The sequence below is a fragment of the Pongo abelii genome, chromosome 10 (genome assembly GCF_028885655.2).
Source record: "Pongo abelii isolate AG06213 chromosome 10, NHGRI_mPonAbe1-v2.0_pri, whole genome shotgun sequence".
NCBI lineage: Eukaryota > Metazoa > Chordata > Mammalia > Primates > Hominidae > Pongo > Pongo abelii.
In genome coordinates, this window is record NC_071995.2 from 94,762,920 (window position 1) to 94,789,002 (window position 26,083).

Sequence of the window (26,083 nt, forward strand, 5' to 3'; positions counted from 1 at the left end):
GGTGCCTGGTTAGTGTCTGCACCACCTTTCGGGGCCTGACGTGTGGCGTGTCGCCTGTAGGCTGCGGCCAGCATCTAAGCGGAGCACTTGGATCCAGCAGTTATTCACATCTGCGGCTCCCTGTGTCCCTCTCCTAGAACCTCCCTACAACCCCCAAATTAATTGGATTGTGTAAGGTTTTCGTCACAGTGGATGTCAAGTGCTGGCCGTGTTAGGCACAATATAATATAAGCCTTGTATCTATTTCTTGACTGAACCCAACTAAATAAAAACATCATGTTTCCCTGCTCAGTTGAGACATGTAAACCAGATGTAATTCAGCCTGCTGTGCGACTGATCATGTTACCCAGAACTTTGGACAAAGCTAGCAGAATATGCACAGCCTTCTATGAGGGTTCATTTTGTCTATTAAATTGTCATTAGGGCTGACACAGGGTGATATTTATGTTTTGTTCTGTTTTTGCTTAAATGGGAGTGTAAAAATGATGATAATACTAATAGCTAGTATATGTTATGCGGTTTGTCATGCATGGATGCATCAGGCGTTCTGACAGAAGCTGTATATGGATGTCTCATTCAGTCCAATGAGGCAGATGGATCAGTCCCCCCCATTTTATAGACGAGAAATTGAGGCATTGAACTCAGGCAGTGACTCTGGAGCCTCTCCTTTTAATCCCTGCAGCAGCCCTTGTGATAGGGTCAAGTGGGTATTTATTGGAAAGGTCCCCTGCTCTGTCCCCCTTACCCAGTGCAGGGGTTAAGAAGGGCCTGTTTGTTAGGAAGAGTCTTCAGCACAACCGATCCTGCTTGCTTACTGAGCTGCTGACATTTCTCAGTTTTGAGAACGAGGTAGGAGAGTTGCAGAATCAGAGGGCAGGAGCGCTGTGTTTCCAGGGTGCCCTGGAATGGCAGAGGATCCAGGGGCCAGACCAGAATGATGAGGAACTCGCCACAGGCCTGGCTCCTCGCAGGGAGGAAAATGGAAGATCAGATAACAAGACTAAGCACGTGAACTCCAGACTCATAACCTTGGATCAAAATTGGGGTGCCAGACCAGAGTGGGTGGGCAGACACGTGCAGCAAATATTTGCCACGTAAATGGATGGGTGAAATTATGGCTCATGAAGCTCTCACGGGAGGTGTGAGGTTGTATGTAGCATGTGGAGTTTGCATGTGGCCTCTAGTATCTGCCTGGGAGTTTTCAGTTTAAAAATGCCAGCAAAGAAGCACAGGCAGGTATATGTATGGGATACACCCACGGGGAGCTTTAACCAGCCTGAGAATGAGCCGTGGAAGATTGTGTCTTTCATGCCTGCGGCTTTATGCCTGGGTCAGTTCTCCTTATAGTTGGTAATTCATTCAACAAACATTTAGTTAACTCATTTAAATATAATCCTAATAACATCGTCATTGAGAAGGTAAATCTAATTCCATATGCATCTTTTCATTACCTAGCACTGCATATGCTTTTTTTAAATTACAAAACTTATCGAAATATTTCTCATCTATCTACTATTTGGGATTATTTACACAGAATCCTTCCTCTTCAAAGGGCAGAGTGGAGTGTCTGTGTGTGTGTATACATATGTAAACACACTGTGGACAGCCATACCTGTTCTTATAGGTATGCCTGTAACCTGTCAGGGTAACAGACAGCACTGAAATGGAAATGGAAATATGACCTGCTCTCTTGGCATTTTCCATGCAGTTAAAGTGAAATAATTGAGGGATCCTGTCATGAGATCCTGTCATGGGATGCCTTGGTCCCCAGAGGTGGCTGGTGAGTTGGGAAGGGTTCTTCTGCACAGGTCTGCCCGGAATCCTGTCCCAAAGGGACGACTTGCCCTTTAGGCTACTACTGCATTCTCAAAATGGCAACTTGGACGGGGTGACAGGGGGATTAATTTTGGTATCTGGTCCTCCTCTTTTGCCTGGAACTGCCACTGGGCGGGCTCTGTTTTAAGAGGATGTTGCTTTTTCCTCTCACTAAAATTGATCCCATCCTTGCTGCCCGTAACCTCACATGGAATGCCTGCCGGGCAAAGAGGCAGCCCCTTTTGCAAATACGTATTTAATGGGAAATTACAAAGACACTGGTCCCACCCGTGTAAGAGGGAAGCGGATGTGTGTAACACTCTAAAACCACGCTGGAGACGCACTCAGCTCCACCCGACACAGACCAGCATCGCTCAGGTTACCAGGCAACTGTGAGCAACAAATACTTGTGAGTCTGGGATTGAAGGGGGTGGAAACCAGACTTTTTCTAAATATCCTCATCACTTACCATAATAAGAGCCCTTACCCAAGTGTGCTTGTGTCCCGGGCTGCTTAAGTTGGCCTGAATCTTGTGTCACCCTTCATAGTAGCCAAGACCTCAGGAGTCAGATTGCCTGGGTACCATCTGTTCTCTCCAGGTACAAGCTTCCAACAGTATATAGTTTATACTTCCCAAGCCTCAGCTTGCTCATCTCCAAAATGGGGATAATAATCATTCCGGTCTCTAAGAGGATTGAGTGTTGATGGTTGTCAGGTTCTTAGAAGATAGCCTGACAAATAATACGTGCTCAGCACATACTAGCTTGTCTTATTCCTGACACTGAGTCTTCTCAGCAAACTGTCTTGGAAAGAAACTCCCCCCTGGAAGCCACAGAGAGATCTTCAAACATACATGGCGCTGCTTCTGGGGGCAGCCCTGGAAGATAAGGAAGAAGGGGCTGTCAGTGCAGCTGCAGGGACACACGTCCTCTGAGCCCAGGTTGTTCCTAATCCTCCAGCCGTGGGCACCGCTGTGGGGGGCTTACCTTACCAGCTCCCCTCGTTTAGCGGATGTCCCTGGTGCTGAGTCACTGGGCTGCACTTCTCTGACCCACTTACTGTATCCGACTCTGTCCTCTTCCCTCCCAGTTCCACTTCTTCAGCCTTCGACCCTGGCAGGTTTCCAGGTAGCCAGATCGAATCCATCTTTCCCATTGGTCTCTAGAGAAGCATGACCTGCCTCGGTTCTTTCCGATGGCTGTCACTTCCTCCTTTTGGCCAGCTAGTAAATTGTCTCCATCCCCGTCACTGCGTAACCTTTCCCCAGAAAACTCTTGGTGTCCTCTCTGCTCCCCCCCACAGAGGCAGCAGCTACTGAAGGGCCCTTCCCAGCGTCTCCCTTTTTACATTCTGAGTAGGGATCAGCATGTTATGACAGTCGCTTCTAGCTATAGAAAGTTCCCACTGTCTTCCACTTAAACACGTAAAATACTTAAGATTCTATATGTTCTTTTCTTTAAAAACCAGCTTCATTAAGATAAAATTCACGTACCATACAATTCACCCATTTACCATATACAGTTCAGTGGCTCTGAGTATAGAGTTCTGCACCCATCACCATGACCCACTTTAGAACATTTTCATTACCTCCTTCCTTCCACCCCTCAGCCCTAGGTAACCATACTCTACTTTCTGTTTTTTTGTATAGATTTCATGATTCTGGACATTTCATATAAATAGAATCATATGTGACCTTACCATGTAATATCTGGCTGCTTTCACTTTGTAGTGAATCATAGAATAGAATATTCTATTCTATAGCTCATGCCTATAATCCCAGCACTTTGGGAGGCTGAGGCGGACAGATCACCTGAGGTCAGGAGTTCAAGACCAGCCCGGCCACCATGGTGAAAAACCCCATCTCTACAAAAATTAGGCAGGGCGTGGTGGCTCACGCCTGTAATCCCAGCACTTTGGGAGGCCGAGGCAGGCAGATCACGAGGTCAGGAGATCGAGACCGTCCTGACTAACATGGTGAAACCCCATCTCTACTAAAAAAAATTAGCCAGGCATGGTGGCGGGCGCCTGTAGTCCCAGCTACTCAGGAGGCCGAGGCAGGAGAATGGCGTGAATCAGGGAGGTGGAGCTTGCAGTGAGCCAAGATCGCACCACTGCACTCCAGCCTGGGCAACTGAGCGAGACTCCATCTCAAAAAAAAAAAAAAAATTAGCTGGGCATGATGGTGGGTGCCTGTAATCCCAGCTACTTGGGAGGCTGGGGCAGAAGAATCGCTTGAACCCAGGAGGCAGAGGTTGCAGTGAGCCGAGATTGCACCACTATGTTCCAGCCTGGACGACAGAGCAAGACTCCATCTCAAAAAAAAAAAAAAAAAAATCTATGATTCTATTTAATGAAATTGAGGCCCATTATGTTATGTTTCTTCCTTACTATTCCATAGTCTAGTAATTCATTATTCCTCAAATAATGAATTCTAGGCCTTGGCACAGAGCTTCATTCTTTACTACAGCCGGGTAATATTCCATTGTAAGGACAACCCACATTTCATTTATCCTTTTGCTGGTTGGTGGACAGGTGGGTTGTTCCTCATGTTCTTTTTAACACAGCAAGGCCGTATGATCTGTCTGAGGCTGCCTTTCAGTTCCCAACCATTTTTTGAGCAGGAGAGACATTTTCTGTCATTTTTATCACAGCCCTTGGTTATTTCTTGATGTGCTCATGAATGTAATCCCAACTTAGACATGATGTTCCAAACCTATAAGAAAATTAAAAGTTTGTTTTTTTTTTTTTTTTTGGAAAAGAAGAAACAATTAGTTTTTAAGACTTGTTAGAATAAATGATTCAGATCCTTTTTCTTCTGTGTTTTTATTTTGGCTCTAAATAAAACGTTTGTAGAAGTTTGTCTTTTGTGTAATTATTTAGGCTCTAAAAACTTCACTCAGTTTAGATGAGTGTTCAAACTCGCTGAGGGAAAAAAATAAAGTTTTTCCCCAGGGAGGAAAATATTATGAGCTAAAACTAAAAATAACTTAGAATTTTAGCAAAGGAAGCATTAACACACCAGGCCAGCACACTTTCTTTTTAATGGGAACTGACCCTGGGTCAGGTGGGTCCAATGACACCCTTATTTAATTTATTTCCTGCTGGGAGCTGATTTTCCTGGGCATGTTCTGACCCAGGGCACTCGGCAGAGACGCTGCTAACAAAGCCCAGGTGGAAAACATCTCAGTTTCCCAAATTTCTCTAAAGGTTTTTAAGGGCTGTTCAGCTTCGAGTAGCAGTGTGAGTGTGAGGTCGCTGGCGTAAATGGGACCCCGCGGGTTAAGTTGCAGGTGGGAGCTCCAGGATGCAGCAGGGTGGCCGTGGCCACTGGAACTGTTGTTTGGCCTTGACTCTAATCTAAGGTGCCCTGGGCATGGCCTGCATGCTGGTGCTCAGTGAGGTTTCTCCATGACTCTGTGTATGAGATCTCCTGTGCTGAATGGGGCCCTTAATGTGCCCTTCGCTCCCATCATTTAGGGAGGGAAAAGGCAAATCAGAATGTCATAATGTAAAGGATGGCAGGCAAACCCATGTTTTTAGAACCACACTATGATTTCAAAAGGCACATCAACATTCAGTTGAATTTCATGTCTATTGGGGGATCTTTGATTCTCTCCCCCTAAATTTGTGTGGGGATGTGAAAAAGCTTAGGCTTTAGAATCTGTCGATCTTGATGGTTCTTGGGCAAATGACTCCCCATCTCTGGGATCTTGTTTGTGTCAGAAGGATGACATCCTCCACCTCCATCAGGGCTAATGTGGGGATCTAATGAGGTGCCTTATGTGCAACCCCTGGTACAGAAGAGAGGCTCTCAATCAGAGCTGCTTCTAAAACTCTTCTCAAAATGATCTTTTTTTAACCCTCACTCATACCCAGGTTTTAGGTGGAACAGTTTCTAAGGAAACAGAGTCCTTTTCCCATAGGATGGTGCTGGGTTTTTGTGCTTGAGAGAGACCATCTTTGTCTCTCTGAGCCCCTCGGACCCCAAGATTCATCCACAGGGCAAGGCACACGCAAGCATTTGGTAGGTAAATATAGAACCCAGTGGGTTCGGCCGGGAATTAAAGTATCCATTTAATAAACCTCAAGAACAGCACAGCCTTTAATAGAAAGTCCCTTCTCCCAAAGGGCTGCAAAAACTTTTGCAATGATTATTGCTTTTCATTTATAGCCTAATGTTTGAGGACTGGAGCCATAAACTGAAGAGCCAGAAGTGGATGCTAGCAACTAAAAATACTGTCAATGAATGTCACAGATATCCAAAGTAGACAGTTCGTTTTTCTTCCAGTGGCTTTCTTGGCAAAAAAATAAAAATTTAAAAGGAAAAAAATGACTAAGTGAGTTAAGAAAACGTTGTAGTGTTTGATGATGATAACTTGCATTTTATAATGCTTTCCAGCTTACAGAATGCTTTCTCATTATTATTTCATTGAATTCTTCTGACTCCCAGAGGTAGGTAAGACAATACTGTGTTATGGTTAAGGACATGCTGCCTCTACCACTTCACTTCCTACCAGGTGGCCATGTGAGTTACGGAAGTGCTCTAAGCTTATTTTCCAAATTTTTAAAATAGGAGTCACAACACCTTCCTTTTAGGATTGCTGTTCAGATTGTATGAGATAAGGTATGAATAATCCCATCCACATAGTAAGGGCTTCATAAATGGCAACTGTTACTATGTTATTACATAGAATAATCCTCACTCGGCCAAGGTTGGGGGATTGCTTGAGTCCAGGAGTTTGAGACCAGCCTGAGCAACAAAGTGAGATGCTGTCTCTACAAAAAATAAAAATATAAAAATTAGCAGGGTGTGGTGGCATGTACCTGTAGTCCCAGCCACTCAGGAGGTGGAGGCAGGAGGACTGCTTGAGTCCAGGAGGTCAAGGCTGCAGTGAGCCACGTTCGTGGCACTGCACTCCAGCCTGTGCGACAGAGTGAGACCCTGTCTAAGAAATCATCATCATCATCATCATCTTCCTTACTTTACAGACGAGGAAGCTCAAAGTGGCACATAATTTGCCAAAGATCACAAAGATCTAGTAATGGCAGAACTGGAATTCACGTCTAATTCTCCTACTTCCAACTTCATTCCTCCTTCCAGTTCTCCTTAGCCAAGAATGTAAATCAGGAACATTTTGGTGCTTCTGCCAGCGACATTTACCATTATCTTGAGCTCTTACACGGTTTCTTGGGTGCACTCAGATTTTCAACGTCTACTTTTGTATTCGCAGAACATCATCAAGAAGGTGATCGGGCAGAAGTTTGTGTACAAGTTTGTCTCTTTCCCGGAGATCCTGAAGATGGATCCTCACGCGGTGGAGATCAGCCGGGAGAGCCTTCTGCTGCAGGACAGCGACTGCAAGGCGTCTCCGGAGGGCCGCGAGGCCCACAAACACGGCCTGGCCGCCCTCAAAAGCACGAGCCGCAACGAATACATCCACTCAGGCCTGTACTCGTCCTTCACCATTAATTCCCTGCAGAACCCACCAGACGCCTTCAAGGCCATCAAGACGGAGAAGCTGGAGGAGCCGCCTGAAGACAGCCCCCCCGTGGAAGAAGTCAGGACTGTGATCAGGTTTGTGACCAATAAAACCGACAAGCACGTCACGAGGCCGGTGGTGTCCCTGCCTTCCACGTCAGAGGCTGCGGCGGCGTCTGCCTTCCTGGCCTCGTCCGTCTCGGCCAAGATCTCCTCTTTAATGTTGCCAAACGCTGCCAGTATTTCATCCGCCTCACCCTTCTCATCTCGGTCCCCGTCCCTGTCCCCCAACTCACCCATCCCTTCTGAACACAGAAGCCTCTTCCTGGAGGCCGCCTGCCATGACTCCGATTCCCTGGAGCCCTTGAACCTGTCATCGGGCTCCAAGACCAAGTCTCCATCTCTTCCCCCAAAGGCCAAAAAACCCAAAGGCTTGGAAATCTCAGCGCCCCCGCTGGTGCTCTCCGGCACCGACATCGGCTCCATCGCCCTCAACAGCCCAGCCCTCCCCTCAGGATCCCTCACCCCAGCCTTCTTCACTGCACAGGTAAGAGTCATTCCTGTCATCCCAGCCACAGCCAGCTTCAGTGGCTTAGCAAAAAAGGAAGAGCAACTAAAGAGACTTCCTTCTGTCCCTCAAAACGTAGTCCTATGACTCGTACCGAGGTCACTGTGTAAATGTGAAGGGAAGCTGCTTTTCCATCCTCAGACCAAGGGGTGCACATGAGACAGGGTTTGGTTTGTCGACTCTAGTGGGATGCTTGATTGGTTTCTTGCTTTTAGCGGCCTAAAGTGACCATAGGTGGAACACGCACACTGGCCGACAAAGCAGATCTCACCAGCGATTTCCTAGGGAAAGTTGAGCGGGTCAGTTTACATTTCAGGAGGCTTTATGAAATTTTTATGGCAGAATCTTCTCTGGGGGCACTTAATAAGGAGCCACCTGTGTTCTGTTAACAAGAAAATAGATGTCAACTGATACCGCCATCGCATCTGTCAGTGTGGAGCTGTGGTCATAGCGTAGGTAATAAGAAACAAAGGGGCCACCCCAAACAGCTGCTTCGTTGAAAGCAGCACTACTCTGAGAAAGCCCCAGTCCACAGCACTGGGGAGAGGACAGCAAACTTGCAGAGCCAAAAAAGCCTTCGTTGTTATTAGTCCCAAGGAGAAAGCAGCCTTTTCCTTTAAATCAAATATTCAGATGCTCTTTCTTGTCCAGCTGACAATTGCAGCGCAAAGGCGTAGTAGGTGCTGGGAAACCCTATTTCTCCTTCCCCTTGAAAATTGGATGCAATTTTAGTGGCAGCGGTTAAAAGAGTATTTGTTTTAGGTTCACAGACCTGCGTTCAGTTCCTGGCTACCCTGCTTCCTAGGAGTGGGACTGTGGCGGTTGCTCTCTGGGCCAGGTTCCATGTGTGGAAAATGGGACCATGGACAGGCTTTGTGAGCTGTCGACACCTGGTAGCATTGTTAACCGCGGAGCTGCACCCATCCCCTGCCTCTGTAATCTCATCGTAGTTGTCCCTGTTGTTATCAGCAGCAGCCGCGGCAGCATATGATGGGCTCCCCACGTGTGCCAGGCACTGCTCCAGACGCTTTACATGCATTGCCTGTATCCACATTTACAGCAGCCCTGTCATGTGGATACAGGTTGAGCATCCTGTTTCCAAAATGCTTGTGACCAGAAGTATTTCAGAGTTCAGATCTTTTCAGATTTTGGAATATTTGCATGATACTTGCCAGTTGAATATCCCACATCTGAAAATCTGAAATTCAAAATGCTGCAATGAGCATTTCCTTGGAGTGTCATGTCAGGACTCAGAAAGTTTCAGATTCTGGAGGATTTGGGATTTGGGGATTTTTGGATTTTGGATGCTGAGCCTGTTGTATTATTATTATCCTATTTCCCAGCTGAGATAAATGAGGCACAGAGGTAAAGTAGTTCGTTCAGGGTCCCACAGCCAATAGGTGGTAGAGGTGGGTTTGGATCCAGTGTCTGCCTCCAGAATCCATGCTCTCAAATGAAGTGCATTCCTGCTGCGAGAAGGCAGTGTCCCTGATCACGATGGCCATCCATGGAGCGCCTGAAAGCAGCTCTGGGCCACTTTCCTCTCCACGCTTTCTCTGGACTGGATTCTGCCCAGGGATTTCATGACAGCTCAAGCCTGTGAGCTGGTGGTGACGTGCGCCACCGCAGAGGGGAGGGCCAGGGGAGCAGGATATAGGTCAGAGTGAGCACGTGTGCTCTTAAATCAGGCATCTTCCAGTTAAGCAAGGCTGTCCAGTGACCAAGCGCTGCTGAGCAAATGGCTCAGAAACAGCAGCTCCTGACGTAGCTCAGGGGAGTAACTTGAGAGGCAGGGCCAGGGTAGACGATCTGAGCATCTCCTCCCCCTGTCTCCTGTGTGTTTACAACTGTCAGGGTGAGAAAGGTCTGAAGCCAGGCCAGGGCCAACTCTGATTTAGGTGTCTGTGTTCCCTGGGAGCCTGAATCACCTTCTCAGAACAGAGTGAGGCAGATGCCAGCCCTGTCTCAGAGGAAGCCAGCTCAGCCAGCCCTGTGGATAATGTGGATGGAGTGGTGGCTCCCGTCGGTGGGGCTGAGGGCGTGAGAGAAGGATCAAGGGTGGATGCCCAACAAATGGATGCAGAGGGCACGGCCAGGAGCCAGAAGCCACCAGCATGGCCTGAAACCCCGTGGGAAGGCGTAGGAAAGCCAGGATCTTTACAAGAGGACCTGTGCCTTAGGCAGTGAGGGCGCCCGGTCTTCAGCCAAGCTGTGAGGGCGAGGCTGTGATGGTTTAGTGCCAGGAAGCCCAGAAATGGTCCCGAGGGGAGGGAGGCAAGGGGCAGCGTCTGGACCCAGGGCAGCAGAGTGGAAGTAAAGGGACCTGGCTCAGAGAGGGCCTTCGGGTCAAAGGAGGAGGGGCACCAGGCAGTCCTCCAAACCACGCAAAACTAAGGGGGTCACCAGCTACACTGGGAGATGGTAGAGCCTCGGGACTCAGACCCCACTTTGAACTTCCCTCACGTTCCCAGAGTGTGGACTCTGCTCCTGGCATGGCCATGGGTGGCCAACAGGGAGGGAGAGAAGGGGCAATGGGGGCGACACCAGAGGGGCTCGGGTGGGAGTCAGGGATGTGGTACTTATTCAGAGCTGAGTTCTTGCAGCCGGTTTCGCCCAGGCGGATTCCCTGAGATCAGATAGGATATCTTGAAGCCAGGGATGGTTTAGGATTAGGGTATGTCAATATCAGATTTGGACTCTCAGATTCCCTCCCCTGGGAGCTGCTTCAGGGGTGCCTCAGAAACTCACCCACCAGCACCAGCCCAGTAGTTCACCTTCCAGGTGACAGCCAGAGACAGCGTGGCTCTCAACAGCCAGGCGTTCTGCGGAATTCTTTTCGGCCTCGGGAGTGAAGGACAACTGTGGGGTTCAGGGTGTTCCACAGGCAGCAGTGAGGCTTCAGTGGTTTTCCTCCTACCTGAGCACTTTGTCACAGAAACTCTCCTTTTTTGTGTGTGTGGGGGGTGTGCTGTGTGCGGTGTGACGCTGTGTGCACATAAACATTTGGTAATCCGTGGGCTGTAAGCTTCGCTTAGCTGTGGGCTTTGGAAGAGATGAAAGCTGTGTGTGCTGTAATAACCTGATACCCTGAAAGTACAAATCCCAAGGTTGGTTATTTCCAGCTAGAATCATGGCAGGAAGAAGGGGAGAAGTAAGGGAGCCTTGGCATAGCCTGTGTCACGTGGTTACCATTCCCTCGGGGACCTTATTACACTTCATACAGGCATACCTCATTTTACTGTACTTTGCTTTATTGTGTTTCACAGATAATTGGTGGTTTTTTACAAATCGAAGGTTTGTGGCAACCTGGTGCTGAGCAAGTCTTATCAGCGCCAGTCTGTTCTTCCAACAGCACACGCTCACTCCGTGTTTCAATGTCACATTTTGGTAATTCTCAAACATTTCCAACTTTTTCCTTACTATTATGTCTGTTATAGTGCTCTGAGATCAGTGAGCTTTGATACTATTGTAATTGTTTTGGGGCACCAGGAACCACACTCATATAAGACAGCAAACTTGATCAGTGTTGTGTGTGTCCCAACTGCTCTCCTGTGTCTCCTTCTCCTTGGGTCTCCCTATTCCCTGAAACACAACAATTTTGAAATTAGGCCAGTTGATAACCCTATAGTGGCCTATAAAGTGTTCAAGAGAAAGGAGGAGCTGCGCGTCTCTCATTTTAAATCCAAAGCTAGAATGATGACGGCAAAGGCATGTCCAAAACCGAGACAGGCCGAAAGCTAGGGGGCTCTTATACCAGTTCAATATGTAAATGTAAAGGAAGAGTTCTTGAAGGAAATGAAAGTGCTACATCAGTGAAAACATGAATGATAAGAAAGTGGAACATCCTGATTGTGTTGATATGGAGAAAGTTTTAGTGGTCTGGATAGAAGATCAAACCAGCCACAACATTCCTTTCAGGCTAACCCAGAACAAGGCCCTAACTCTCTTCAATTCTTTGAATGCTGAGAGAGGCAAAGAAGCTGCAGAAGAAAAGTGTGAAGCTAGCAGAGGTTGGCTCATGAGGTTTAAAGAAAAAAGCCATCTCCATAACATAAAAGTGCAAGGTGAAGCAGCGAGTGCTGATGGAGAAACTGCAGTAAGCTATCCAGAAGATACAGCTACACTCATTGATGAAGGTGACTACATCAAACAGCTTCACTGTAGGTGAAAAATCCTTCTATTGGAAGAAGATGCCATCTAGGACTTTCATAGCTGGAGAGGTCCATGCCTGGCTTCAGAGCTTCAAAGGACAGGCTGAGTCTTTTTAGTACAGCTTGTGACTTTAAGTTGAAGCCAGTGCTACTAAATACACTCTGCCTGTGCTCTATAAATGGAACAACAAAGCCTGGATGACAGCACATCTGTTTACACAGTTTATGGAATAGTTTAAGCCCAGCTGAGACCTACTACTCAGAAAAAAGATTCTTTTCAAAATATTACTGCTCATTAACAATGCATCTGGTCACCCAAGAGCTCTCATGGAGATACACAAGAAGATTAATGTTTTTCATGCCTGCAAATACAACATCCATTCTACAACCCAGGAGTCGAGGAGTAATTTTGATTTTCAAGTCTTATTACTTAATAAATACATTTCATAAAGCTACAGCTGCCATAGATAGTGATTCCTCTGATGGATCTGGGCAAAGTCAATTGAAAACCTTCTGGAAAGGAGTCACCATCCTAGATGCTATTAAGAATATTCATGGGAGGAGGTCAAAATATCAACATTAACAGGAATTTGGAAGAAATTGATTCCAGATCCATGAGGGCATGGATCACTTTGAAGGGTTCAAGACTTCAGTGGAGGAGGGAACTACAGATGTGGTAGAAATAGCAAGAGAACTAGCATTAGAAGTGGAGCCTGGAGATGCGACCACATTGCTGCAATTTATTGATCAAACTTGATTGGGTGAGTAGTTGCTTCTTACAGATGAGCAGAGAAAGTGGTTTCTTGAGATAGAATCTACTCCTGTTGAAGACACTATGAATATTGTTGAAATGACAACAAAGGACTGAGAATATTACATAACTTTACATTACATTACATTACTCAGTTGATAAAGCAGTGGCAGGGTTTGAGAGGATTGACTCCAATTTTGAAAGAAGTTCTACTCTGGGTAAAATGCTATCAAACAGCATCACATGCCATAGAGAAATCTTTCATGAAAGGAAGAATCAATTGGGCCAGGTGCGCTGGCTCACGCCTGCCCAGCACTTTGGGAGGCCAAGGCGGGTGGATCAGGAGTTCAAGACCAGCCTGGCCAACATGGCAAAACCCCATCGCTACTAAAATTACAAAAATTAGCCAGGTGTGGTGGCAGATGCCTGTAATCCCACTACTTGGGAGCCTGAGGCAGGAGAATCACTTGAACCCGGGAGGTGGAGGTTGTGGTGAGCTGAGATCACGCCACTGCACTCCAGCCTGGACAAGAGCGAAACTCGCGTCTCACAAAAAAAATAAAAGAGTCAATCAATGTGGCAAACTTCATTGTTGTCTTATTTTAAGAAACTGCCACAGCCACCCCAGTCTTCATTACTGCCTCCTTGTCCTGGTTCTGCCCTGCTTCCTCCCCTGCCCCTTTCTATAGCTACCCTAGGCCCCCATGGGAGTCTCCATTTTATCCCCTTTTCCATAGGATCAGTGCTACAGACTTCTGTGGGATTAACTCCCCTTTTAAAGACCTTAAAACCATGGTTTCACTTGAATTCAGACAACTTTAGGAGTTTCCAGAGATTCAGTCACCTTTTATTTGAGGACTTTTTTTTAACCTCAAGGTGGCATTGTCATGGATTCTGTTGGCATCTGTGGGAGCTTAGGATTACAGATATTTGTGGGTACAACCTGCTAGACATCTTGTTTCTCTCTCCTTTACTTTCTTAAAGACTGAGTGACTTACCGGTATCTCAGATCACCAAATCAAGTGATCAGCAAATACTTCTGCATCTTCTTTAATCGGTCCAGTAACAAATGTTTATCATGTATTCATTCATTTGGGAGATAATCATTGAAAACTAAGCATTTGCTTAGATACCTGGAGATACAGAGGTTAGCAAGATAGAAACCGTTCCTGTTCTCATGAGTTTACAGGTTGCTGTCCAGCATACGGGGCAATATATAACATAGGGTTATGATTTAGGGTGGTGTGAAATTATGGAGGACCCTGAGAACTGGCTAAGGAATTTCGACTTGTTTGGATTGGAAATTAACTGCTAGAGGCTGGGCGCAGTGGCTCACGCCTGTAATCCCAATACTTAGGGAGGCCAAGGAGGGCGGATAGCTTGAGGTCAGGAGTTCAAGACCAATCTGGCCAACATGACAAAACCCCATCTCTACTAAAAATAAGAAAATTAGCTGGGTGTGGTGGTGCATGCCTGTAATCTCAGCTACTTGGGAGGCTGAGGCAGGAGAATCACTTGAACCCGGGAGGCAGAGGTTACAGTGAGCCAAGATTGTGCCACTGCACCCCAGCCTGGGTGACAGAGTGAGATTCTATCTCAAAAATAAATAAATAAACAGCTGCTAGAGGTATAAGTGAAACAAGTCTCATTAGAATCAACAAATAATTATTGAGCAATAACAGAGCCGAGAAAGGACAGCAAAACTAGTTGCTTGTTTTTATGACCTTAGGACCTAGCCATGACAACAAGGCATTACAAATGCACACACACACAATAGCCCTTGGCAAGAGTCAAACATGCAGCACAGAGAAGCGCCTTAGGAGCTGAGGGGCAAGATCGTTTAGTTCAGTTCAACACACATGAATTGAGTACCCATCATGTGAAAGCTGCTGTGTTTGGAGCTGGGGCTACAAACATGGATAAAATAGTCTCTGATAGTTAGGAGCTCATAACTTAAGTCCCTTCATCTAGTATCTCAGGTGCAATACAAAAGGAATACTAAGTTGCAAAAGGAATCCTAAGGAGGAAGGTATTAACTTTGCCTGAGATGGAGGAAGAATGTCCAGAGGGCTTCCTAGAGGGGGTGAGACCACTGGTACAGGGTGTTGAAGGATCAGCCTGCAGCAGGATCCTTTTTCTGGTAGACGGAGAGGAAGGCATTGTCGGCAGAGGAACAGCTTGAGGCGAGGCATAGATACGTGAAATAGCTTTGTGATTAGGGGAGGTATAGCAATAGGAAGCATTGAAGGGGTATGAGTGACAGTCTGAATTGTTTTAGGAATGACCCTGCTGACGAGATTGGGAAGGGGGAAGGCTGGATCCAAGTAGGATGCTATTGTAATATTCCAGGCGAAAGACCATGAGTATCTAAGGCTGTATGGTGGGAGGGGTCAGAGGGATGGATCTGATGTTGGGAGTGCCGTCAACAGGAGTTGGTGACTGACTGGGTGGGAGGAGTGGGGAGAGCCAGAATTGAGTGTGAGGAACATGGGAGGAAGAATAAGCTCCCTGGGAAAAGGCTAACCGTCCAGTCGGGCCATGCTGAGTTTGAGGACCCTGCAGGACATTCGGGTGGAAAAGTCCAGCTCCATCTGGAGAGGGGAGAGTGTTTTGGAGCCGGAGAGGAAGTTAGGGAGTCATCAACACGCAAGGGGTGGTGAAACCATGGGAACGGATGAGGTCACTTGTGGAGAGGGCCTGTAGCCCAGGGAACTATGGGCTGGGCTGGGTGGTCAGGGAAGTTCCGAGGGAGCGTTGAAGGACTGTTGAGTTAGAATGCCTGGTCCTCCATGCATATGAGGAAAGCTCAGGACACATCAAAGCAAGTAAGAGGGTTCAGGGAGGGAAGTGTCTACGAAAAGAGTCAAACTCTGTAAAATATTTGAAGAGATTTATTCTGAGCCAAATATGAGTGACCATGGCCCGTGACACAGCCCACAGGAGGTCCTGAGAACACGTGCCCCAGGTGGTCGGGGTACAGTTTGGTTTTATATATTTTAGGGAGGCATGAGACGTCATGAAATTGCCAGGCAATTTCAAGGTATGGCAAGGAAATATATTTTGGGGTTAAATATTTTTTCCTTGTTTCATAATGTTATGCCAGAGTCGGATTGAAAAGTAAGTCACCATATGTAGGGTCAAATAAAACCCATCTGATGAGAATTTATGGTTTGTAGGGCATGACTTCCTAGAGCCCTAGGTAGGAATTTGGGCAAGATAAAAAATCAGAGCTTAGTCCTCAGAAGTTAGCAAGTGTGTGAACCCAGAATATGGGGAACCTCGAATTGTGGCTAAGGAGCACATCACATCCTTTCTGAAATGGTGACTGAATGTTGAGTGAACTCAGTGTTTGAGGATGGTTGATTTGGCGATGGGGTACAGAATAGACGGGGAGACCAGAGGCAGGTGGACTGGCCTGGGCGGCTGTTGTGGAATGCCATCTGTAAGGTGATAGGGGCTTGGGTGCAGCAGGAATGGAAATGAGGGATAAATAGGAGACTGAGTTGTGGGACTCCTCCAGAGGCTATGTCCGGAGCTTGCAGTTATCGGAAGGCATTTTGCATGGTGGGGCCTGGGATGCGGGTGGTAAATGGGGCTGTGCGTGCAGGGATTATGTCTTGTTTTATCCTCATCTGTGGCACCTGAAACATAGTTTGCACTTTCGGTCAGTATTTATTGAGGCAGTGCCTACATGGTGGTCCTGTTGACAGAAGGGGAAGAGTCTTAAGAAACACTGATGTGGAAAGGTGCTGAGCTTCATGAAGTTGGAGCATGGTGGGGCATCCGAGTGGAGATGCCCAACAAGTGATAAGCCAGGGGGGACCCAGCTAGAGCTGCAGATGGCTTCAGTTCATCGGTGTTTAGGAGATGAGTAGTACAGGAGGAATAAAGATGAGCAGATACCTTAAAGGCTATGGAAAGAGGTATAAGAAAAATGTGCCAGTCACTGTAATAGGTGGCAGAACATGTTAAATGTTAAGAAAATAATGGTCACAAAGTGTTACAAAGATTCAGAAATAAGAAATCCCATCTGGTTGAGGGGAGATCAGGAAAGTGTCCTTTGAGGAGGTGGCATTTTGATGGGCAGAGGAAGGCAGGAGGAGGCAGCGGGCCGGGGCAGGGGTGCGCAGGTGGGCATGCCTGGATGCCAGCTCACCCTGGTGAGCTCAGATGTGCAGGCTTTTTAGGAGACTCTATGAGGTGGAAGTGGAAGATGAACTGAGTGGGGAAAATGAAAAGGGGATCTTGGGATGAGGGTCTTACTCTTTGCAAATGCATTGCCTGTGGCATCTCCTTTCCCGGCAGCCGTGGGATCAGGAGCTCCTTATCTGCCATGCTTGTTAAAACGAGACTGTCTTTGGGGAAGGAAAGAAAACAGCCCTTTTTGCTGTGGCTTGTTTAGCCCTTGGGCCTCAGGCTCCGCCCACTCTGCCTGACTCCAGGAGCATGTGGAGAGAGGCTGTGAAGTCTCACACTGTCCTGGAGATAACCCAGAGCAGGCGTTATAGGAACTTTCCTTAAAAAAGCAACCACATGGTTCTTGAAGGCCACAGGATTTTCAGGGAGCACTTCAGGGATAGAAGGGAGAGGAGGGAATGAAGTCATTTTACAGTGTTTATTTGCATATATTATAGAAGACATTTCAGACATATTAAAGATGAGAAACAGAAGGCTACTGTAGTCTGAGTACATCCTGTATTCCTAAGAAACAAATGTGCAAACGTCTCAAATCCAGACATGGGTATACATTTTAGACTAGAGAAATAGAAATTCTAGACCTTGTACATTGCTCAGAGGATTCAAAAGGAATGGGCATATGATGGCCATGGAGGGGAGAAGGATAGCTATGTTTTGTGGTTTAGAAGATTGTCTCTTTAGAGCTTTGAGAGCCTTCATTGATGGATAAATTAGGAGGCCTTGAACACACTGGTTATTAAATGTTAATGTGACATATTGAGGTTGGAACCTTGCTCCAGAGTAACATGCAAATATTAGTTTTCAGAACACCTGAGCTTGTGGCCTTGAGCCTAACACAGCTGATAGTAGCCTCCAAGTCCAGGCTGACTCAGTTGAGTTTGTCTGTTTCAAAGGATTAAGTCCTTCTCTGTATACAGTTGAGAATTTCTGCCTCACATAGATGAAATAACGTTTAGTAAGTATGTCATGTATACTTTCAATTAATTACCAATCCATTTATTCATTCAAAAACATGTATGAAGTACCTAGCCAGATAACTGCCTCTGGCACTTGTTGAGCATTTCTATATGCCAGGCACTTATCTTATAAGAGCTTGCAGTAGATCAGCTTATTTAATCCCAACAACCCTGTAACGTGGGCATTTTTATTCTCCCCATTTTACAGATAAGGAAACTGAGACAGAGAGAGGTTGGGTGGCTGGTCTGAGGTTACCTGGCTGGGAAGTAGTGGTTCTGAGATTGGAACCCTGGCAGAACTCATGCTGAGCCATTAAGTTTTAACTGTTAGGCCAGATGGCCTGGCATGCTTGTGAAATTGCCTTGGACTAGAACGAATGGGAAGCTTATTCAAAACATGTATTTATTCTAGTAACCTCATAGGTCATTCAGTATGTAGGAAATGCCATGGAACCAACGACTCAAATAATTTGGTATAAATGTGTTTACATTTCAGCAGCTTCACAGTTTGAGGAACTTTGGATGTTTGTCTCCATTCTGCTGAACAGAGCAGACCTTTCAATTTAGGTTTAAGCCAAATGCTGTTGGTAATTAATGATGCTACGGAGGCCAATTCTAGGAAAAAATAACACTTTAGCATCCAGCATGGTGCAGTCTGAAAGGCTGGCGCCTTTGCTGTGGTTCTTCTTACACAAAGCACCTTATTGACATCACAAAACCACTGAGGGACTCCTTCTAGTCACCAAAGGTACAAAACCACCCTGGGCCGGGGAGTTTGTCTCCACCGAGAATAAAAGCCACGCAGACTTAGCAGCTGGGCGGGTGTTTCTTCTGCCCTCCTGCTGGCTTGCAGGCCAGGACTCCTGCTGTGTGTGTGCAAGCAAATGCAGTCCTTGGAACTCTCCTGGGAAACCCAGGGTTTTGGCTTTACACCCAATCTGACAAGAAAGGGCCCTCCCTGCCCCCACCCAAACCATTGCCAGGGCAATGAATTCTCATCAACTCCACATCCGGACGGAATCTGGAAAACCCAGCTCAGAGCTTCTGAACAGGCTACTACAGGGTATTTTAACAGCAAATCCCAAAGCCTTAACGGCTGTTGATATGGAGACCATTTAAAAACGTGTGTTTGTAACCCAAGTAATAGACGTCCACTGTAGAAAAACAGGAAAATACAGATAAGAAGAATTAAAGCCCCTTTATGGGATCCCATTTTGTTTGTATACTAATCCTTGTTTAATCTGGGAAGGGGAACAAGTTGAACAAACCATTCGGACGAAAGTTGATACAAACTTGAATTTTCCACCGGAATGTTTAGGGAAGGTAATGTGTCAATACCTTTTTCCTTTATGAAAGTGTTAATAAAATTAGCATTGAAGAAAATTAGCCAGCCGGGCCGCGGAGGCTCATGCCTGTAATCCCAGCACTTTGGGAGGCTGAGGTGGGCAGATCACTTGAGGTCAGGAGTTCGAGACCAGCCTGGCCAACATAATGAAACCCTTTCTCTACTAAAAATACAAAAATTAGTCGGTGGTGGGTGCCTGTAATCGCAGCTGCTTGGGAGGCTGAGGCAGGACAATCGCTTAAACCCAGGTAGTGGAGGTTATAGTGAACCAAGATCGCGCCATTGCACTCCAGCCTGGGTGACAGAGCGAGACTGTCTCAAAAAGAAAAGAAAATTAAACTGTTCACAGCCCCTCAGAAATAACGTTGCCAGTTTTCCTGAGATGGTAAGGTCGTTTCCTGGCCCATGCCTAGCCTACCTAACCTCTCTCTGCTGCTCTGTTGATCATGGCCCACGTCAGGTGAACCTATATGAAGAAGTCTGTTTGCTTTATTTCCCAGACACCAAATGGATTGCTTCTGACTCCGAGTCCGCTGCTCTCCAGCATACATTTCTGGAGCAGCCTTAGTCCCGTTGCTCCGCTGAGTCCTGCCAGGCTGCAAGGGCCAAGCACGCTGTTCCAGGTGAGCGTTTGGAAATGAACTTTTGAACATTAAACTTCTGAGGGACGGTTTTTTCTCTAAATCCTGCAGAGGTAATGGTGAGTTTTGCCATATGTTGGGTTGAAATGTTAAATGTCCAGGGGGGTTCATGTTAGTGGGGTTGCACGCCCTTCAGAGGCAGACATTTTCATTGAGGCAGAAATTGCAGATACATGCCAGACACCCATACGTGGAAGAATTAGTTCTTGAAGTGTTTTGCATATTTTCATTTATCTATGAAGACAGGAAATTTATTAAGGAAAAGGCAAAACTTTAAAAATTATTCTTTAAGTCAGCATGATGGCTCGCACCTGTAATCCCAGCACTTTGGGAGGTTGAGGGTGGGAGGATTATTTGAGCCCAGGAGTTTGAGACCAGTCTGGGCAACACAGCAAGACCCCATCTCTATTTAAAATAAAATGAAAATAAATATTATTATTTATAAAAGTCCACAAAAGACTTTAATATATTAATCCTCCTAGTTAATGTAGCAACTCGTTTGACATAAAGTGAAAATAAAAATAGTGAACAATTTCCCCATCCTGGGATAGAAAAATTACTTGCATCATTTTATGAATCATCATTAAGTTCTCCTTGTTCTGTAATGAAAAAGGAGAATCCAGGGCATTTGATTAAAAAATAATGAAGACTTAGCTGCTTTATCTTATAGAACTCTCCATACTAGGCGAGCACCTTCATCATTCATTCACACACTAGAATCTTGCAGGACCGTCACTTGCTGTCATGGAGAAATCAGTATTTCCTCCTTGAGACCCATAGATCATTACTCACTGACTAAGGTGTTACTGTGTGAATATGTTGAATATAGGTGGAAAGGATCCTAGGGACAGGACTGAAGAAAAGGTGGGCCCAGTGCAAACTCCCTTTCCCTAATTCTAGCTTTTCTCATCGTCCCTGCCTGCATCCTGTGCCCCACAGTGTGGCTTACCCCAAGTTAGTTGCAGCTCTTTGGATACCATTGCATCTAGCACGTGGCACTTTGTATCATGATTGCCTGTTGATCTGGCAGTCTTTCCCACTAAACTATGGGCCCTCGAGACCAGAATGGAATCCTGTTCACTGTGTGTCCTCAGCATCTGGCACATGGCTTTGTACGCAAGTGAGGCTCAGTAATTATTGACTGTCTAAATGAATTCACAAAAATAAGTCTGAGAAAGGCCAGTGTTAATAGCAAGTCTTCACGATCATCTGAGCTGGTCATTTTGCTTGTCAAGGTTAATGTCTGCTGAGTACCTCCTCTGTGCCAGGAGCTGTACATGCTGGGATTTAGGGTCTCTTTGTAAGGGTGGAGCTAAAGAGGTTTTGATTGCCATCTTGCTTCTTTGGTTTCCTAGTGGGATTAGGGTAGGGTGTCATGAAGTGACCATATCCTTGGAGTAATTGGGTTTCTATCTCTTTCCCAGCCCTTATTCCCATCACAAGAAATTGAGCTATAGTCATGTTGATTTTTAACAGTTTCAGCTCGGGTAGGAAAAGAGAAACTAGAAATAGTGAGCAAAAAGCAATGAGCAAATGTTGTATTAGGAAAGTTTAAAATTAGGAATACTAATCTTTTGGTGGAGAGATAAAAACACCTCATTTCCTGAAAGTCTTAAGATTAGAGCAGCAGAATTCTAAAATTAATAGAATAAAAAAGAAATTGTTTGGTTACAGTAAACTCCATGGCAGTAGGGATTGCTATACTACTCTAATCCTAGAATCTAACACAGAGCTTCTGTAGAGTTTAGTAGGTATTTGTGAATAATAAGTGGTCTCTCATTTCTCTCCTTACTGGGAATTCTGCCACCTGATTGGTGCAGGCCTTGGCAACTTCCTAGGAAAGCAATGGAGCACTATTGGCTTGGCTTTCTTTGGGATTCCTTGTCTTAGATACCTTTTCCAGCCCAACACTCCCAACAGTAAATGATGGTTCATGTCTGCAGTGATTCGACACGTTATCAGGATCTCTGGGAGTTGGGATATGTGCATCCCCTCGTTTCTTCAGTCCTCAGTCACTACTGTAGACCAATGGTTCTCAAAGTTAGCATGCAAAATAATTTCCTAGAGGGTGAGTTAAAATAAAGATTGCAGGGCCCCACTCCCAGAGTTTCTGATTCAGTAGGTCTGGGATAGGGCCTGATAAAAACTTTTTTTTTTTTTTTTTTTTTTTTTGAGACAGAGTCTCACTCTGTTGCCCAGGCTAGAGTGCAGTGGTGTGATCTCTGCTCACTGCAATTTCCACCTCCTGGGTTCAAGTGATTCTCTTGCTTCAGCATCCCAAATAGCTAGGACTACAGGCGTGTACCACTACGCCCAGTTAATTTTTGTATTTTTAGTACAGATGGAGTTTCACCATGTTGGCCAGGCTGGTCCCAAACTCCTGACCTCAAGTGATCTGCCTGCCTTGGTCTCCCAAATTGCTGTGATTACAGGCGTAAGCCACCGTGTCTGGCCCAAAAACATTTTTGTCATGTTCCTAGTGATACTACCCAGTCCAGGAACCAATTTGAGAAGCACTGCAGACCAGAGGTTCCCAGTTTATATTTAGAATTCTGCATCACAAATTACTGCATTTAAAGGCTACCTGCTTAGAGTTTTAATTTCACCAAGTGGACCTGTTCTCTTTCCTGAAGCCATTCAGAATACAAAAGAAATACAGAATACAGAAAAAAAAGACAAGCTGGTATTCCGGATGGCTTACAGGTTGTATGGCCTTGGGCTCTCTTTTTGTGGCTGGATCCATGAGACTAAGGAAAAACAATTTTTTACCTTTTAAAATATTATTAGTCTTCCTGTGAAAAGAGCAACTGAGTGTGGCAAAAGTTGAAAATAGCAATTTTGAGAACAGTAAACAACAAAATATGGTAGAGAATAACTTTCTGATTTTTAAAACTAGATATTACAATTGATACATATTCAGAATTCAGATTACTATCAGCAGTGTCTCTTATTTTTTTAAGAACCTTTTTTTTTTTTTTAAATTTAGAGATGGGGTCTCATTATGTTGTCCAGGCTGGTTTTGAACTCCTGGGTTCAAGTAGTCCTCCACTTGAGCCTCTGGAGTAGCTGGGACTACAGGCATACCACCACGCTGGCCAACATCCCTTTTAAACTGATGAAAATAATTTTCTTTCACAATAACAGCAAACCTCTTTCATGTACGCTATAGATGTAATGAAGGAAGAAAAAAATAGATTTGGCTTATACATCTTAAATGATGCTGGCAAGTTTCCTATTATCATGATTGGAAAGGTTGATCAGAATCCTTGGGGTAATAGTTGAAGAGCTGAAGCATTTGTGTACAGAAGGGCCCCTAATATGATCACTATAGCAGGTTATAGCAGATATTAAAGAATTCCAAGGAAGGACAGAGAAGACGCCTTTCTGGAAGAGGTATGCTTTATAATTGAGAAATGTTTAGGTAAGGAGAGAGGCACCAAAGACATTGTGCTAAATGTAAACAAAGAACCTGGATTTATATAAATAAAGTGAACTTGGTTTTTCTTGGACAGTTTAGTATTTTCTTCTTGTCTAAGGATGTCTGTTCCATGACTTTTGAAACAGATTTTGTTCCAATGTGGAATATACCTAATAGGAATAGGTATGTCTTGAAACAAGGTAGAGCTAATTAAGTTTTCAATTAAGAATGTGTGCTGTAATTTTTAGTTCAACAAATCTAACCCAGCAAATATTTGCAATGCTCTGCGACAAGGACTGTAGGGACACAGAATATGTGAATAGTGGATGAGTAAACAAAGTGCTGCAGAAAGTAAGGGGCAGACACGCTCTTTCCAGCTGGAGACTGGACAGGCTTCAAGTAAGCAGTGGCGCCTGAGCTGGGAGGAAGGGACAGGATTTCGATTGAGTACATTTAGATGAATAGAGCCGAATGACGGGGACATGAGAGTCTGTTCAGGAAGGGACCAGGTGATAGGAGATAAGGTTGGAAATGCAGCTGTGGGCCTTGAATATAGGCTTAGGAGTTTCTCCCTTTATCTGTTAAATGTTTACGCTTTTTAAGCTGGAGGTAGGAGGATGAGATCTCTGTTTTAGAGAACAATCACTGATATTAGTGTGGAGGAAGAACTGAAGAGAAAGTGGAAGGAACAGGAAGATAAGAGGAAATTTTTATTTTTATTTTTTGAGACGAGCTTGCTGTGTTGTTCAGGCTGGGGTGTGGTGGCACAGTCTTGGCTCACTGCAACCTCTGCCTCCTGGGCTCAAGCGATCCTCTCACCTCAGCCTCTCAAGTAGCTGGGACTACAATTACAGGCATATGCCACCAAGCCTGGCTAATTTTTGAAATTTTTTTGTAGAAACGAGGTCTCACTACATTGCTCAGGCTAGTTTTGAACTCCTGGGCTCAAGCAGTCCTCCTGCTTTAGCTTCCTAGGAAGAGCTAGGATTACAGTGTCAACGACCACACCTGGCTAGAGGAAATGATACTACAAATATTGAAGGGAGAATCATCTTTGAGATTAAAACAGTGGACACAGGATATAATTAGAAGACATTTTAGAGGTGAGCTCAAGAGAGGCAGACTTTGAGATGGGTCTGAGGAGTAAGTAGGTATTGAAAATTAAGAAGAGGCAAAGATTACTAAGTGATTAACATATTGGAAATGCTATTAAATAACAATAGTTAAGGCCGGGCATGGTGGTTCATACCTGTAATCCCAGCACTTTGGGAGGGTGACATGGGTGGATCACTTGAGCCCAAGAGTTCGAGACCATCAGGGGTAACATAGCAAGACCCTGTCTCTCCAAAAAAAATACAAAAATTGGCCATGTGTGCCTGGCGTGTGCCTGTGGTCCCAACTACTAGGGAGGCTGAGGTGGCAGCACTGCTTGAGCCCTAGAGGTTGAGGCTGTAGTGAGCTATGAGCATGCCACTGCATTCAAACCTGGGCCACAGAGTGAGCCTGTCTGAAAAAATAAAGATAAAAAATAACAATAGTTGGCCGGGCACAGTGGCTCACGCCTGTAATCCCAGCACTTTGGGAGGCCGAGGCGGGCGGATCACGAGGTCAGGAGATTGAGACCATCCCGGCTAACACGGTGAAACCCCGTCTCTACCGAAAAAAAATAGAAAAAATTAGCCGGGCGTAGTGGCAGGCGCCTGTAGTCCCAGCTACTCGGGAGGCTGAGGCAGGAGAATGGCGTGAACCCGGGAGGCGGAGCTTGCAGTGAGCCGAGATCGCGCCACTGCACTCCAGCCTGGGCAACAGAGCGAGACTCTGTCTCAAAAAAAAAAAAAAAAAAAAAAAAAAAAACATTTATTGATGATTGATGACTTATTGTGTGCAAGACATTGTTCTTAGCACTTTTGGTGGCTTCTCACTTAATACTCCCAGTAATTCTATTTTAAAGATAAGAAACTAAGGCACAGGGACATTGGCTAGTTTATTCAAGATAACACGCTCGTAAGTGGTGGAGCCCAAGTTTGTGGTCCTAACCACCATTCTCACTGACTTGGAGTAAGCAATGGAAGAAGGGCGGGTTTTGTGGGAAAGAGGCATTGGTTGGAGATGTCTAAAATGGAAATGGTTGTCAAGTCCAAGCACAGTACTGGAGAAAAGGTGGCTGGGGACAAAAGTTTGGGAAATGTTGCAGTTTAAAATAGGGGAGTGTTGTGGGAGAAGAGCCTAATAAAGATGACTAAAAAAATATGTTAGAAAAGCCAGGCTAATCAAGAGAAACTATGTCCATTGAGTATACAGAAATAGTAAGGGTAGAAATCAGTAATTTATTTTGCAAAACAGATGAACAATACCAAAACTGATTATCTTGAAAACACCAATAAGGTACACCAAAGAGAGACAAGATGCAAATAAACAAAAAGAATGAAAATGCAGGCCGGGCACAATGGCTCACATCTGCAATCCCAGCACTTTGGGAGGCCAAGGCAGGCCAGTTGCTTGAGCTCAGGAGTTCCAGACCAGCCTGGGCAACATGGTGAAACCTCGTATTTACCAAAAATACAAAAATTAGCTGGGCATGGTGGCGTCCACCTGTAGTCCCAGCTACTTGGGAGGCTGAAGTGGGAGGATGGTTGGGAGGTGGAGGTTTCAGTGAGCCAATATTGCATCACTACGCTCCAGCCTGGGTGACAGAGCCAGACCCTATCTCTAAATAAAATAAATAAAAAAATGAAAATTTAAAATCTGTTCATCTTCCAGTG

The 26,083-nt window shown here is 45.5% G+C and overlaps 1 protein-coding gene across 4 annotated transcripts in view; it reads left to right on the forward strand.

The window, feature by feature from the left end:
• Positions 1-26,083, forward strand: part of ELK3 (ETS transcription factor ELK3) — a 75,361-nt gene that overhangs the window by 45,200 nt on the left and 4,078 nt on the right. For 2 of the 4 annotated variants that reach the window (XM_009248131.4, XM_054527526.2), the window contains exons 3-4: positions 7,047-7,841; positions 19,763-19,885. In XM_009248131.4, coding sequence (XP_009246406.1) covers positions 7,047-7,841; positions 19,763-19,885 — 918 coding nt within the window. Of the gene's footprint in view, positions 1-7,046; positions 7,842-15,176; positions 15,590-19,762; positions 19,886-26,083 lie in introns of those variants that run through there. The other 2 variants (XM_054527527.2, XM_009248132.4) reach the window with 2 other exon arrangements.